The following is a 16,619-nucleotide window of genomic DNA, read 5'->3' as shown; positions in this document are numbered from 1 at the left end:
TGGCCATTCCATTCCTCAAACACCCATTTCTCCTGACTCAGGCCCTTTGTGTTTGCTGTTCCCTTTGCCAGTATATTGTTTCTATTAGCTCGTTTAACATCTCAGTCGTGGTCATGCTTCTCAGGTGAAATGTCTTACCCTAGAGAGACCAACTTGGCAGCTGAGTCTAATTGGACTCTTATGCTCTAACCTGTAACATTCTGTCTCACCACCTTTGATATTTTCCTTCCCACCATTCATCATACTATTATTATCTTTTTTATGTTTACTCATTTATTATGTTTTCTTCCCCACTAGAATCTAAACTCCACAAAAGCACAGTTTTTTTTCTTGTTCACCCTTTTACCTGCATTGCCTATAACAATATCTGGCACATAGTAGGAACTCAATAAAAATGTGCTGAATAAATGAATAGGAAATAAAGGATAGAAACAAGGATAGAAGACAAGATGCAGGATTAAATAAAGGCAGACGAGAGTAAAAAAGGAACACAGTTATGTTTTGTTAGAAGAAGGAATAGACATCATGAAATCAGAGGTAGTCTCATCTTGAGCCACTGGTGATTTCAGGGTCTAAATCCAGTACCCAAGCAGAGTAGATATTTGGAACTTAAGTCTTAAAACGTAATCATTCTCTCCCACTTTCTTATATAGGATAATAGAATTCCTTAGAAATTGCTTTGTGTCATAATTTATCTACTCCTCTCATAGAGCTAGCCAGCTGAACCTTAAAAGACCATGTTAATTTTTTTTCTCTATAGAAATTACTTCTAGATGGAAGGGCTATGTCCAAATGGCCAAGGACATTGCTTATGGAATTATATAAGGACTGAGCCTGCAAATACGAGTGAATCAAAGCACAACACAGAGAGTAACATATGAACCTGACTCATGAATTCTAAGAAAATTTTGTGAAATGGTTCCCATGTGTGGATCTAGATCCCAAATGACTTTAAAATTGTGAAAAGCGGTTTGGTTGTAATTTGACTCCTTCCTAGAAGTATTCCTGATTCTTGAGGAAAATTTCCAAGAAGTGTATGGACTTAGAGAAGTACTCAATATAATCTCTCTATATCACTCTCTCACTGTCTAACTCTGCCTGGCAAAAAAAAAAAAAAAAAAAAAAAAAAGTACTCAAATTGCCTGCTTCTGTTTTGGATGCAGAAACCACTGTTCTAATAATATAGTGCCTTTAAATGGGTTTCTTTCTGAATTACTTGTATTACATATCACAGTAATTTGCTTATCTCCAGGTCTCCCACGTGGGTGCAGGGGCCCAAGGACTTGGGCCATCTGCTGCTGCTTTCCCAGGCCATAGCAGAGAGCTGGACAGGAAGTGGAGCAGCCGGGTCTCGAACTGGCACCCATATGGGATGCCAGCGCTTCCGGCCAGGGCGTTAACCCACTGTGCCACAGCGCTAGCCCCGATGGGCTATTTTTTTTTTTTTTTTAAGAATTATTTACTTGAAAGGTAGAGTTAGAGAAAGAGGGAGAGAGGGAGAGATCTTCCACCCACTGGTTCTCTCTCCAAATGGCCGCAAATGGCCAGAGTTGGGCCAATACAAAGTCAGGAGTCAGGAGCTTCTTCTGGGTCTTCCACGCAGTGCAGGGGCCCAAGCACTTGGGCCATCTTCTACTGATTTCCCAGGCCATAGCAGAGAGCTGGATCAGAAGAGGAGTAGCCAGAACATGAACCGACATTCATAAGGGATGCTGGCGCTGCAGGTACTACACCATAGTGCCAGCTACTTGTTGGGCTGTTTTGTTAGGAGATTCACGAAAGGATATGATAACTTTTATTTTTCCTTTTAAAAAGATTTGTGTATTTGAAAGAGTGACAGAGAGAGAAGCAGAAATGGACAGAGAAAAAGAGATCTATCTGCTGCAATAGCTGGAGCATGGAATCAGGAGCCCAGAACTCTGAGTCTCCCATGTGGGTGGCAGGGGTCCAAGTATTTGGGCCATCATCTGCTACTGTTCCAGGCACATTAGCAAGGAGATGGATTGGAAGCAGGACTGTGGGAATCGAATCCCTGTCCCATTGTGGGATGCCTGCATTTGAACCAGAGGCTTAACTTCTGTGTCACAACACTGGCCCTTGGCTTTTCTTATTTGAAGCTATGTTAAAGATTTTTGAAAATTGTTATGAATATTTAAAATTTGTATTTTCATTTTATGACTGATAGAGATTTGCTGATTCATTCCTCAAATTCCTGTAGTATCTGGGATTGGGCCAAACCAAAGTCAAGAGCACAGAATTCAATCTGCATCTCCCATTTAGGGGACAGGGACCCAAGTACTTGAGTCACTTCCTGCTGCCTCTCAGAGTGCATACTATGTGGAAGCTGGAATCCAGAGAGGAGATTTGACTCAAACTCAGGCACTCTAATAGGGGATGCAGGTTTCCCAAGTAGTTAGTGTCTTAACTCCCACAAAGGCTTGTGCTGGTCCAGGCTGAAACCAGGAGCCAGGAACTCCCATGTGGGTGGTAGGGACCCGAGTACTTGAGCCTTTGCTTGCTGCATCTCAGTGTCTGCATTAGCAGGGAAGCTGGAATCAGGAGCAGAGTCAAGATCCAAACCCAGGCACTTGGATGTGGGATGCAGGCATTCCAAGTGTCAACTTAATTGCTATACCAAATGTCTGCTCCTCTTCAAAATAAATAAATAAAATTAGATAATGGTGAAGCATATGTGTTTGTGTTTTTGTGAAACCACACCCTTAGAATAAAATCTAGCCATGGAATTTCTGAGCCAAGTAGAAATTTTGGTGGACATTATTAATTTTTTCTGCAGAGAATTTACATGTGATAGACAGAATAACAGGTCCCAGAGATGTCCATACCCTAAATCCTGGTTCCTGGAAAAACGTTATCTTACATGATAAAGGAGAAATTAAGGTTGTAGGTGGAATTAAGTTTGTTAATCATCTGACTCTAAAAATAGGAGCATTATCCTGGGTTATCTGGGTGGTTCCAATGTAATCAGAAATATAAAAGTGGAAGACTGAGGGGAGGGTGCTGTGGTACAACAGGTTAAGCTGCTGCTTAGGACACCTACTTTCCATTTCAGAATACTTGGGATTGTCTTGCCTGTACTTCTGTCACTGGAGGAAAGGCCATGGAAGCCATGGGGCTCTTGTCTTCTCAAGAAAGAATTCAGGCGTGAGACAGAGAGCAGGCTTTGTTGAGAACAGGGCATTCATCAGAACAGAAGGGACAGAGAGTGCCCAGTTGCTCGGACTGGGGGAGAGCAGTGCTACATGGTTGAATGGAGAGAATACACCTGGGCAGGCCAGGCAGGCTGCTCAGCTAAGAGGCAGAGCTGAGCTCACAGTCTGTTTGGACTTCCCTAGGTTTTTAAGGGAGTCTGTTTACCCACCTCCCACTCTCCTCCAGGACAAAGGATGGGGAGTCCTAGCAGTAGGGTTTGTTGGGTGAAAATTAGCAAATTCCTCCTCAGATTTGCTGGAGGGCAGAGTAGGGGACTTCCCTTCGGGTCTGTGAAGGTTTTATTGCCCCATGTTATCAGGTCAGGTAACCCATTTGGTCCCTTAGGAGAGAGAATTCTCCCGGGAGCTTTCCTTGGGGGAAGGGCTGGGACCACCTGGGAGGTTAACCAGGGTCTGGGCAGGGCTTTGAAGTGCAAAATGCTGGGCTTCTGGAGCTTTTGCAGTAAGTGCTAGTCTTCAGGCCTGTCTCACACACACAGAGGCTAAATTTCTAACTTCCTACCTAACTTCCAATCTGGCTTCCTGCTAATGTGTACCCTGTGAGGCATCAGATGGTGGTTTAAGTGCTTGGGCATATGCCACCAACACATCAGGGTAGAATTCCTAACTCTTGCCTTTAGCCTAGTTCAGCCCTAGTCCCAGCTGTTGTGGGCATTTGAGGAGTGAACCAGCATATGAACTATTTCTCTCTCTCTGGCTCTGCCTTTGAAGTAAATAAAAAAGAAGTTAAACTTTTAAATGGACAAGATGTTTAAAAATATATTTATATATGTATATATTTTATGTATTTATTTAAAGTGGAAAAGAGAACCAGAGAAATGGCAGCATGAGAAAGACTTAGCTCTATGTTGCTGATTTTGAAGACAGAGGGAGGGAATTTTGAGTCAAGGAATAGGGGCAGTCTTTAACATTGGAAAAATAAGGACATAGAAAGGGTAAAAGGAATGCAGTCTGCAGGCCCCTTCATTTTAGTCCCCGGAGATATGTGTTGGACTTCTGGTCCACCAAGCTTTAAATAATAATTTTGTTTGTTTGAAGCTCCTAAATTTGTGTTGTTACAGTAGTCATAGAAAGCGAGTACATTATATGTGTTTACAACCTCACCAACAATGTGTGACTATTTCTCTATACTCCTCTCATGAGTGCCTTCTTTTTTTTCAGAGCTTCAGCCTTCATGTGAATATCCCTCTTATTTAAAAAATATGTTTATAACTTTGTGTCTTTTAATTAATTTTTGGTTAAAAGGAAAATCTCAGCCCATTATTGTTTGACAATCATATTCTTATTCTTTGGAAAATTCCCATTTGGGTCAGTTTTTGTTTTCTTGTTTGGCATCAGGATGTGGGCAGGATGTGCTGATGTGTCATTTCTGCAATGCTGATGTCATTGCTGTTAAAGCTGCATTGCAGAAGCACTCTGGGAATATAAATTGTTGGAATCTGTTTGCTGCCACCATGAGGTACCTACACGGTAGTAAAGCCATTCTCTTGAAGTGGTGACAGTCTGATCCTTGAATGGCTTTGCTTGGCCTCCCGCAGAGGTGGTAGCCTCAATGATGAATACTTTGCCAGGTGGGCCAGAGGCATCTCCATGGCAACCAGTAGCCTCTGGTGATCACCTCATGGTGATCATGGTGGGTAAAATTTACAGAGTACATTCCCTGCTAGCTCATTTATTACCCTTCAGTATCCTCTTGGCATACTAGCAGAAGTTGCTGCACTCTGTTCTTTCTCATTATGCATATTTAATTTGCCCTGATGTGGCAGGACCTCCCCTTACCCACGTACATGAACCCTTATAGACTGGTTTGATAATCTCTGCACTTTTAACATTTACTCAAGGGTATGTGTTGAGCATCTGCTTTGCCAGGTATTTAGTATGCAAACACTTAGCCATGCAGAACATACAGATTATGGAGAGAGTAATCAGCAATCACAAGAATAAATGTAAAGCTGCTAGTGTGACAGTTGCTGCAAAGATGATAAATATGGGTAATAGTATGGAACCGAAGAAGGCAGACAGGGAAGTAGGAGAGGCCTGAGAAGGATAAGTGAATCTGTGTACATGTGTTAATCAATACCCATTTTGGATGGCACCCAAGTTAAGAGTATAGAGCAAGGAAAGGAGAGGACCTAAAAACGTTGCTTAGCCAGGCAGAGGAGGATAAACAGAGACAGAAAAAGGATGACCAGAATTGGAGGGAAATGAGAAGGCTGTCAGCAGCTAAGCAAGAGAGGCCAGTTATATCAGAAGTTAGGAATAGGAAGAGAGCTGGATGGGACACTGTATCTCCAGGTAGCAATAGGATGTCTATGCTGTAGGGCAGTAATGTGGTGGGGCACATCTGGATTCAAATGTGGCTGTCTCTATCTGAAAATAGGGATAACAGTCTCTGCTTCAGAGAGTTATTGTGAGGCTGAAATGAATTAGCATATGCAATGTTCCTAGCACTTTTTAGATCCTTAGTATTGATTTCTCTCTTCTATTTTACCTCTGCTACTTATTTACTAACCTGTTTTGGTTATCACTTTTGACACCTTAGCTTTGGTGTTGGTGACTTATTAACATGAGTGACAAACAGGTGAGTCAGTGACAAATAGGTGTTCTGCACATTATAGGGGTCTGGCGGCCACTTGGTATCTCATGACATGTAGAGAGAGCACAGGAATTGAATAAGGACACAATAGATGCTTCTTCATCACACTGGGTTTTTCCCTTCCAGGGACTCCAATCAGAGAAACAAACACCTAACTTTTGTCTTGGGAAATCTTTCTGCACTATTTCCAATTGCCTAAATCTCACTGCAAAATATTAGCAATAAATGACTCAACACTATGTAGGATTTTTTCTTTTCTTTTCAGAGACAGATTTTTCAGATTGGTTAAAAGCAGCAACTCCTTCCCCTTCAGTTTTGGGCAAATACAGTGAACAGAAAAAAAAAAAGTGACTCCCTCTCTACTAGTAACAACTGTAGCCCTGCCCACTATTTTTTCTTACTTTCTCTCTCTCTCTCTCTCTCTCTCTCTCTTTCTTTCTTTCTTTTTACTGTTAACTGTGGCTTTGGGTAAATAAGGTTACTACTCATTGGGAGATGATGTAATTCAACGCTTCTCTTAGATTAACTAAACCCCTGAAAAACCTGAACAATGCGCTGAAGAAAGACTGACAAATATTTCCATTGTAGGTAACCTAATTTATAAACTTTGATTATTGCTGGGTTTCTAACTAGCACACGTTTTAATTTCTTGTTTTTGATGATGACTGTGTTTTCTAAGCCAAACATGAAGATATAACATTTAATAAGGAAGAGAATACTTTTTAAGGGCAGGTAACTGTATTAAATCATCATACAGAAGTTCCAGGGTTTAGGGGTCGCTTAGTTACTAAAAATGAGTCGTACTTAAATTATGACGGAGCTATGTTCTCATTCCACATTTTGAATGGAAACTGAACATTTTAACGTAGCTCCTGGGGCCATTAAGAGAGTCGAGGGAAAGAAAACTAGGTTCCCTAGCACCTAGGGATCTGGCCACTGCTTCCGGACCCGGCCAGCCCCTCCCGCCAGCGCAGGGCCCGCTAAGCAGACGTCCAGAGCGCGCGTTCCCAGCGGAGCGCAGGGCGTGCGCGCGTCCCCGGTGGAAGGCGGAGCTTTGGATGCCCATGGCAACGCGACGCTTCCGCCTTCTGGAAGCTTACACTCCAGCTCCGGTTGTGAGACCCGTCCCGGTGGGAGGGACCCGGGCTGGCGGGGACAGATGGGGGACGGGGTGGGGCAGGGGGCTGGGGAAGTTTCTGGGAGCACTTGCTCTAGGGGTTGAGCTAAACTAAGAAAGGTTGCTCCAGGACTGCACGGAAGGATCTTTTCATTCCGGTCGTTTCGCCCACACAGGGAACGATGCCTCTGGAGGTGGTGGTGGAACTGCAGATCCGGGCGGTAAGAGACCCATAACCTCGTCAGATTTTTACACTGTCCCTATGGTTTAGTGCCACCTCTCTCCCACTTCACACACACACCCATCTTTATCTTTTGGGCAGATGGTACCCTTGTCCCTAAGATTGTCCACATTGGCCTCCCCCGACGTCCTATTGCAGCTCAAGTGTTCCAACCTCTTTTTTTTTTTTTTTTGTTTAACTAAAGCCAACATTTCTTAGCTTTATCCTGAGCTTTTCCTTTCTTTTAAAATAACCCTGCATTAAGTCCAAGGAAGATTTTCTTTTCTAGGATAAAGATTTACAAAAGGATTTAAAAACTTACTTTTAATAACCAGGGAATAATATAACTTAAAAAAAAGTGTTTACTTGAAAAGATGAACAGGGAGAGAGAGAGAAAAAAAGAGAAAACTTGCATCTTGCTCATTCACTTCCCAAATGCCAGCAACAGCCAGGGCTGGGCCAGGCAGAAGCCAGGATCCTGCCAGTCTCCCCAAACACTTGAACCGTCATCTGTGGCTTCCCAGGATGTGCATTAGCAGGAAGCTGAATCAGAAGTGGAGTGGCTGCAGGTTGAACCCAGGCACTCTGATACAGGATGCTGGCTTCCCACACAGTAGCTTACGGCTGCTCCCAGTGCCTGTCTCGACAAATGTTTTATGATTATCCATCTAACCCTTGTAAGTGAGGTCCTAGGACAACAACTACAGTCAGTCCTCCCTTATGCCATTTCAGCTTTCATTTTCCAGTCCATTTGTACTTAGTGACTGACATGCAGCTTTGCCTCCAAGTTACTAGGAGCTTCTCTACTGGCCGCAATTACAAACATAATGCTTGCAGGACACTGCCATGGCATGTGTGGACAGCCTCTGTGCAATTGGAAAATGCTGTGGTTTCATCATACATGCAGCTGTGAGACATGATCAAAAGTCCTGGATTTGTCCCACTTTGCTGACAGCAGATAGAGCCAGTTGGTATCAACTGTGCTGTCAATTAAAGCTCTCAAAATTGTACAGGAAGATGAAGGAGCCATTGAGAAATTGAATGATATGTCAGTTTCCCTCCTGAAGGCAAAAATGAAGCAAGTTTTCATGTCACCTCATTCAACATTATTTATTCTGAGTTTTTAAAAGCATTCATTAGTGTACAACTTGGCGTAATAAAGAAACCAGTTTTCTATGCTATAGTACTTAGGGTGCTTCAGAAAGTCAGGTGAATTGATCTGTGCTTTAAAAGTCAGCAAACTCAGGCCCCAGCAACTAAAGCAAGGAATCCTAGAAGCACAACTATGAACCAGAAGGTAGACCCTCAATATTCAGACTTAGGATGCTGCAAGAGGAAATATCATTGCTTCCAAAAATCTGGCCTGGATATTGCTGTGATTAAAATGAAGGCTCTTTCTAAGGTTAAACCACAAGCTCAAACCACTTAGAGCTTCACAGTTTGGCTGCTTTTCCAAGTGAAGAGGTAGTCAGTGTTCAGGGTACTGTGAGGATGCCAATGATTTCATTTTATTTATGGGACTAGCTGTCCCTCTTTCAGGGTGCTCTTCCCTCTGGGAAGGCCATGCTTTCCTGCAGTCAGAGCCCATGCATCACAGCCATTCTGTTAAGATTTCATCTGCACCTCTGTCAAATCAAAGGTTTATGGAATGCTTTCTATTTATACATGCCAAAATAATGGGTAATTAAGATTATCTGAAGACACCATTTTCATGGGTAGTATAGAGGTTTTCCTTTCAGGTAGAGCAGTATTCAAAGTGCATACTCTCCCGTCTTTCTGGGCCAAATAATGATGAGAGCCCACCATATATTAGGTGGTCTTTGGTTTTATGATTTGGAAAGGCACCATGGATGAACAACTTTAAATGTAAAGGTCAGTGTAGACAGAAATGTAGTAGGTCTGCCTTGTGCCTTGTAAATTGATGAATTACAAATTCAATACTGCCACCTAAAATACAGGAAAACTGGATTCCATAGGAAAAACTATAGAATACAGGGTCATCCTTGTGGCATATTTAAGCTTATTCTCTTGCATTAAAAAGAATCAGCTTACTTTCTCATTTCATTATCCTGAAAGAAGAGCATTATTATTTACTTAGTAGAGATGACAGGCAGCCGGGCCCCATCTCCTGCCAGCCTGGTCATCAGCATGCCATGTGGGCAGTCTACCTCCAAACTTCCAGTTCCTCTGATTTTCCCCAGCAATTGCTTCTGTGGCCTGTCTTGACATGTTATTAGTTGTCATGAGAACCATGAGGCCATACTCGCATCCTTACTTTTCTGTGAGCACCTTAGATACGCATACCGTTTAAGTTCTGCTTCTTCAACAAAGTTCTTGGCTTATTCTCTGAATACTAAAGGACGGTATTAGAGTAGTGGGAAACAAATATCTCAAGATCTTTTAAGATGTAGGGGGAGAGGATGGAAAGACAGGTACAACAATTTATTTTCTCATTACCCAGTCCACAAAAACGGAAGAGACAACAAAGAAAGAAGCTTACCAGGAAAATCAGAATTAAGAAGAAATCTCCCCAGCTGTGGCAATAGATCTCCAGGGAATACATTGGAAAACCTATGCCTTAGACTTTTAGAATACTGTATAAAATCTTAGCTCATGAAGAGGATTAGGATTAGGATGTGGCTTATTTGCATGTATATAAGTATTTACTGAATGAAGAATATGTTTCTTTCTCAAACTTCAATTTACAAGTGATTTGTTGACTGATGGGATTACAAAACCAACCTTAGTGATGTCAACTTTCAAAAACCAGCAATAATATAACCACCCCAGCTTGATTTCTTTGCAGTTGTCTTGGAGATATAAACCGTTATTAAATAAATATACAGTAGGGTTTTTTTTGTTTTTGTTTTTTCTTCCCCTAATATGACTGTTTTCAGAAAAGACTAGCACATGCTCTGGCCTAGCGACATATCAGGACCGTGGGACACCTGAAATCCCAAAGTAAGCCTGGAATCTCTTAATACAGGGGCAAACTGTATGTAGCTGGTTTAGCTGGGCAACACCGGATGTGGAAACCTTCAGACCTCCTGGTGCCAGTGAGATGATGTCATTGTTGATTCCACAGTACAAAGAGGACCGGAGCATTGTGGGGTGACAGCCAGAAGTAGTCCACGATGCTGTACTGCATGTAGCCCAGAACAAAGCCAAAAGCCACGTCGGTGACATTGTGCCGCCCCAGCATGACCCTGGAGAGGCCCAAGATGAAGGCCCACAGGATCACCAGCACCCTCAGTGGAATGGCCAGCACCAGGTGGTTCAGGATGAAGCGCGACACCAGGGCAGCCCTTGTGGCATGGCCCGAGGGGAAGGAGTACCTGTCCACCGAGAGGGTCACAAACATGTCCATCTGGTTGTGGGCCGGGCGCCGCCTGCGGACCAGCCCTTTGATGAGGCCCACCAGCAGCAGGTCCAGCAGCAGTGCGAAGAGCAGGTTCATGAGTACCTCGCGCCCGGCAGGGCTGTCGCTCCTGGACAGGCAGTAGAGGGTGCCCAGCAGCCAGGGGATGCCATGCCCCGAGATCTCCAGCAGCTTCATAAGCGGCCGCACGCTGCCCCAGGACGAGCTCTCCTCGGCGCACACCCCCAGCTTCTTGGACAGCCATAGGTCGATGGCCAGTAGGGAGCGCAGGGCGATTCCCAGGAAGGAGGGGTTCAGGTCCATGCGGTCATCCTCGGGCAGCGAGGGCGGGGGCGCCTGCGAGGAGCCCGCTGCGGCCAAGGGGAAGGAGCTGCGGCGGTGCACCGGGCTCTCGGATGCGCGGAGCCGGGCGGAGGTGGGCTCGGTGGTCGGAGCGCGGCTGCTGAGCAAGGACTGGAACTCGAACCTGCCGCCGCCAAGGGCCGGGCTGCCGGGGCTGCTGCTGTTGCTGGAGGAGGAGGCGCTCAGCGGCCGTCCCTCGACGCTCCTCCGGGGGCTCGACATCGCGGCTGGGGGCCCTGCCCCGGGAGCCGGCGGGCCTAACCAGAGGCTTCCCGGTCCTGCAGCCTCTTCCGCTTCCGCACGGCCATCCCGGAGGGGCGGGGGAGACGGCGGCGGGAGCGCGATTGTGACACCTGGCGGAGACGTGGCGGGGAACTGGAATTTCCTGTGCGAGGGAGGAGAGGACTTGGGGGAGGACCTTGCTGCTGCCGGGTGCAGGTGATCGAGTGTGGGGCTGGAGCAGATCTCAGCGATTGTGGGTGGTTAATAGAGCCTTGTTTAACAAAACAAAAAGAAGCCCTGCTAGCTCTCTCATTTTCTTCTTAAGGTTTCTTGCCCAGGAGTGTTCCTGCCTGACAAGCAGGATGTTTTCCTCGGGATCTACCTCTTGAATCAGTACCTGGAGACGGACTGCTTTCCATCTGTGTTCCCTATTGTGATTCAGCGGTGCATGAGATTTGAAAAGGTGATTATTGACTTTTTCACTGGGTTTTGCTCTCTGAAGATAATCTAATAGTGCTTACAAGGATCACATTCTTACAAAGTTATTTGTAGATTTTCTTATAAAACTAAACAAAACCAAAAACCTAAAGGCACTTGAGCCTAGTGCAGAACCACAGTGGGCCTTGAAGCCAAGCCACGGTTGGAAGCTATGCTTTGGCATTGCAGGTCTGAGCCAAGTTCTGTCAATCTAGTGCTAAATACCCTGGTCAATGTTTTCTATTCTTGGAACTCCCATGGCATTTTCTAACTGGAGCACAGAGAGCATTTCTCAACGTTCTTGGCAGTGTTAGAGGCAGTTGCGTTACATTTATGAACAAGATTACCAATAAACTGGGAACCTTAGAAAAAAAACATGTTGAGAACCAGAAAACAACAACAACCCTTTAAGTGGATGAGATAATTCCTGTAACTGAAATTCTTCCCCAAGACAAGAAGGCTCTTCAGATTTACTGAGTTTCCTTAGGTCATACATAGCTGGGTTGTTTAGCCACCAAATAGCTGGGTTGTTTAGCCACCGTGATAAAGGCTTGCTCCCATTCCAATGACTGACTGTTGGGATAAATAGCTAAAACATTACCAAGCTTCTTCCCACTTCAGTATTTAATGGACTATTCATTTCATCACTACGCAGTCACTCACAAGGCTTTCCTGTTTTTGCTTTGGAATTTGGAGATAGAATTGGTTGTAACCTTAATAAGTCTAATGATGTTGCCCCAAACAGTATCATTGAGATGAGTCTTGGGGAGAGCAAAGGCTGCAGCATAGAGTATATCTGATTTGAAGCCCGAGAATCAGAAAGTGACCCATATGTTTTGTCTGAGGATGGGCCAGGATGAATTTGATTTTTCTGCAGTGCGAAAGTAGTATGTATTAGTGTTTAAATCCTGGCCTATTAATTTCAATAACAGTTCTCCAAAACTGGATGGATAAAGGGAAAGAAATAAGTGGCTATTACCTTGAAACACACAAACACACAATTAAAATGCAAAGGTACTTATTTCTCCTATTTACATGTTAGAAGTGCTGAAAAGTAGATGGTGAAAATACAGCCCTCTCAAGAATTTCCTCATGTTTTATCAATTTTGATTTTGTCCTGTAGAAGACTTTTTAAAAATCTTTTTATGAGAAGTCCAAGGATATAAACTTGTGAAAGCACAGAATGGCAAATGTGTAAGTGACCTTGGAGAGTGACATCTATTCCAACCTTCTTATTTTTTTTCCCCAAGATTTATTTATTTGAAAACAGAGTCGGCTGGCGCCACGGCTCAGTAGGCTAATCCTCCGCCTTGCGGCGCCGGCACACCGGGTTCTAGTCCCGGTCGGGGCGCCGGATTCTGTCCCAGTTGCCCCTCTTCCAGGCCAGCTCTCTGCTGTGGCCAGGGAGTGCAGTGGAGGATGGCCCAAGTCCTTGGGCCCTGCACCCCATGGGAGACCAGGAGAAGTACCTGGCTCCTGCCATTGGGTCAGTGCGGTGCGCTGGCCGCAGTGCGCCTGCCGTGGCGGCCACTGGAGGGTGAACCAACGGCAAAGGAAGACCTTTCTCTCTGTCTCTCTCTCTCACTGTCCACTCTGCCTGTCAAAAAAAAAAAAAAAAAAAAAAAAAAAAAACGAAAACAGAGTTACAGAGAGGCAGAGAGAGAGAGAGAGAGAGAGAGAAAGAGATTGAGTTCCTTCCATCTGCTGGTTCACTCCCCAAATAGCTGCAATATCCAAAGCTTAGCTGATCAGGAGCCAGGAGATTGTTCAGTTCTCCCACGTGGGTGCAGGGGCCCAAGCACCTGGGCCATCACCCACTGCTTTCCCAGCCCATAGCAGAGAGCTGGATTAGAAGAGGAGCAGCTGGGACTCAAACCAGCGCCCACATGGGATTTCAGCACTGCAGCTATGCCACAGTTCTGGCTCCAAGTCCAGCCTTCTTGACCCATGAATGAATGTGAACCTCTGAGTCTTGTCTTAGGTGTCCCCGCTGCTATGTTGAAAACCAATACATTTGACATCACTTGTGAAACATATCACAGATCCATTTTCTACATTATAAATGCAGTGAGATAATTGCTCTGTCATATGAGTTGTTTAGGTTCATATTCAAGCTTTTTTCCTCTGGTTGATTCCAGCTTTCTTGTGTCTGTTCTGTTCTCTAGCTGCAAACATTTGCAGCAAGTAGAAGAAATATCTTCTGTCTCTGGGACCCTCTTCTATAATTCATAATTGATTGTCTTCAGTTATTTGCGTAAACAAATTCCTAATAAAAAATGTGGGAGGCATCCTGTTTGGTAAGATCATCTTCATCCCTGGGATCACACTTGAGAAATCTTTTTAGACATGGGTATATTTGTTTCATAGAGCTGCCATACAAAGTGCCACAAACTGTCTGGCAAAAACAGCAGAAACTTGTCTGGCAGTTCTGGAGGCCAGAAGCCTAATCAGGGTGTCAGCAGGGCCCTGCTCCCTCTAGAGTACTAGAGAAGAGTCTGTTCCATGCCTTCTAGCTTCCAATAGTTCCTTGACTTAATGGCACTATCTCCATTGTTTACATGCCATTCTTTCCATGTGCTAATTGCAAAAAAAATTGGGGGGGGGGTGGAGGAATCGGCATTTGGCACAGCAGTTAAGAGTGCCTTATTCAAGTCCTAGCTCCTTAGCTTCCAATCTAGCTTCCTGCTAATATGTACCCTGGGAGGTAGCAGATTGTGGCTCAAATACTTGGGTTCTGCCACCCACATGGGAGACTTGGTGGTTTTCTTGGCTCCTAGATTTTGGTCTGGCACAGCCTGGCTGTTGCAGGCATTTGGGGGGTGAACTCATGGATGGAAAATCACTGTCTCTGTGTCTTTTTTTTTTTTTAAGTTTTATTTATTTATTTGAAAGTCAGAGTTACACAGAGAGAGAAGGAGAGGCAAAGGGAGAGGTCTTCCATCTGTTGGTTCACTCCCCACTTGTCTGCAATGGCCGGAGCTGTGCCGATCTGAAGCCAGGAGCCAGGAGCTTCTTCCAGGTCTCCCACGCGGGTGCAAGGGCCCAAGGACCTGGGCCATCTTCTACTGCTTTCCCAGGCCATAGCAAAGAGCTGGATCAGAAGTGGGGACTTGAACTGGCGCCCATATGGGATACCAGAGGCGGCGGCTTTACCTAATACACCACAGTGCTGGCCCCTCTGTGTCTTTCAAATAAAGTTGAAATAAAGTGAAACTCAAAACTTCACCAACTAGATTTAATCAACTAACCTCTCACTAGAGACTGCCTATCAGAAACTGCTGACTTAGCTCTGACTGGAGTCTTTCTACTCTAACTGATCAAATGTAGTTGTCTTATTTCCACATCCACTTATAAAAACTGGCAATCCACACAGCAGCAGTGGAGTTCTCTGGACCTCTTCAGATTCTGAGTTTACAGATTCATGATTTCTCATTGCTTAAATCAATTCTGTTGAGTTTATTCTGTCTAAAGTATTTCTTTGAACAGTCCCTGTACTTAGATTTCCCTTTTTAATAAGGACACCAGTTGTATGACCTCATTCTGACTTAATTACATCTGCACATAAGGTCATATTCTTAGACACTGGGGTTAGAATTCCTGTCTTTGAATTTGGAGTGGGAACACAATTCAACCCATAACAATAAGTGAAAACAAAAGGTTGCAATCATTGAAACAATTTAGGCAGAAAAAAAGCTATGGAAATTTGCTTGCTTAATAATTCAAGTCAGTAAGATAAAAAAAGGATTACAGGGGACAACCACTAGTTCATTCCTTAAAACAGACTTGGTTTTGGACTTGAGGACAGATTTAACCTTGCTTAAGTTTAAAGATCATTTAAATCAGAATTTTAAGGCCTGAAATCAAACTCTGTTGATAACTTTATTTATTAAGTATCTGTTATATATAGGATGTTTTTCTAGATAGTTAAGACTTTGAGGTTGATGTTATTTTGTTAATTTGAAAGAGAGGGAGAGAAATTTTCCAACTGCCCATTCACTACCCAAATGCCTATATCTTAACTGCTGTAACAAATGACCACTCTGTAAGATGTGATTTTAGCAACAGATAGTTGAGCTAGGTCAAGGTGATGACATTTTAGGCATGTGGTAGATTTAGCTAACTCAAATATGCTTGTACTTGTTGCTCTTAAGTTAATTTTCATTTACTGTGTAGTCATTTGTTGAACATTAGCCATGTACCCATTTATATGCATCTATTGAATCCTAAAATACTGTATTGCTGGATTTTTTTCACATGTTAATTATTTAGACGAATATAATCTACAGTTTATAAGCACCTAATAAAAACTTTGAAAATTTGTTTTCTACATTTTTCTCTGCAGGTATTTGAAAATGCAGTAGATCCTGGAGCAGTTGCAGACCTTTTGGAAAGTAGGTACTCTCAAAAGTAAACAAATATAAAGACTATTTGTATAATTCAGAGATACAAAATTCTGATTTTTTTAAAACTGTAGTACTTCCATGTTTGATCCATATTTATATTTAAGAGTCTCTGTAAACCTTGAATTATGTTTTCGATTCTATTACAAATGTTTTTCTAAATACGGATGGTGCAGTTGTTTGACTATGAGTTAAGTGGTTTTTGTATATTCACAGAGTTCACCACAATTAGATCACTAGTTGATTAGAATATTTTCATCATCACAAAAGAAACCCTGTACTCATTAGCAGTCACTCTTTATTCTCCATTAACCATTAATAGTAACCCTCCAAGCCATGGGCAATCACTAATCTTTCTGGTTCTATAGATTTGCTTGTTTTGGGTTTCACATAAATGACATTACACAATATGTATTCTTTGTGATTGGTTTCTGTCATTGATGATAGTGTTTTCCAGATTCATCCATGTTATATATATGCTATTATTTCTTTTCTTTTTATGGCCAAATAATATTCCAGTGTATGAATGGTCTACATTTTATTTTTCTTTCTTTTAAAAAAATATTTTATTTATTTGAAAGGTAGAGTTATGGAGGTGGGGAAGAGGGAGAAGAGAGTTTGTGTGTTTCCATTCCC

The 16,619-nt window shown here is 43.4% G+C and overlaps 2 protein-coding genes across 18 annotated transcripts in view; one reads left to right on the top strand and one right to left on the bottom strand.

The window, feature by feature from the left end:
- The window catches only part of SPATA6L (spermatogenesis associated 6 like), a 94,777-nt gene that overhangs the window by 2,587 nt on the left and 75,571 nt on the right, over positions 1 to 16,619 (top strand). For 8 of the 17 annotated variants that reach the window (XM_070051625.1, XM_070051649.1, XM_070051630.1 and 5 more), the window contains 3 exons: positions 7,120 to 7,164; positions 11,432 to 11,569; positions 15,926 to 15,974. In XM_070051625.1, the coding sequence (XP_069907726.1) occupies positions 7,126 to 7,164; positions 11,432 to 11,569; positions 15,926 to 15,974 (226 nt within the window). In that variant the 5' untranslated portion in view covers positions 7,120 to 7,125. Of the gene's footprint in view, positions 1 to 6,777; positions 6,942 to 7,011; positions 7,165 to 11,172; positions 11,323 to 11,431; positions 11,570 to 15,925; positions 15,975 to 16,619 lie in introns of those variants that run through there. The other 9 variants (XM_070051660.1, XM_070051671.1, XM_070051657.1 and 6 more) reach the window with 6 other exon arrangements.
- On the bottom strand, positions 8,247 to 11,106 carry PLPP6 (phospholipid phosphatase 6). Its single transcript, XM_008255238.4, has one exon. It carries the CDS (start codon positions 11,104 to 11,106, stop codon positions 10,231 to 10,233), a length of 876 nt encoding a protein of 291 aa, XP_008253460.1. The 3' UTR covers positions 8,247 to 10,230.

Source organism: Oryctolagus cuniculus, chromosome 1 (genome assembly GCF_964237555.1).
Source record: "Oryctolagus cuniculus chromosome 1, mOryCun1.1, whole genome shotgun sequence".
Taxonomy (NCBI): Eukaryota; Metazoa; Chordata; class Mammalia; order Lagomorpha; family Leporidae; genus Oryctolagus; species Oryctolagus cuniculus.
This window is presented reverse-complemented; position numbering and strand designations above follow the sequence as displayed.

Coding starts and splice junctions, on each gene's coding strand:
- PLPP6 (XM_008255238.4), bottom strand. CDS start 11,106: ATGTCGAGCCCCCGGAGGAGCGTCGAGGGACGGCCGCTGAGCGCCTCC.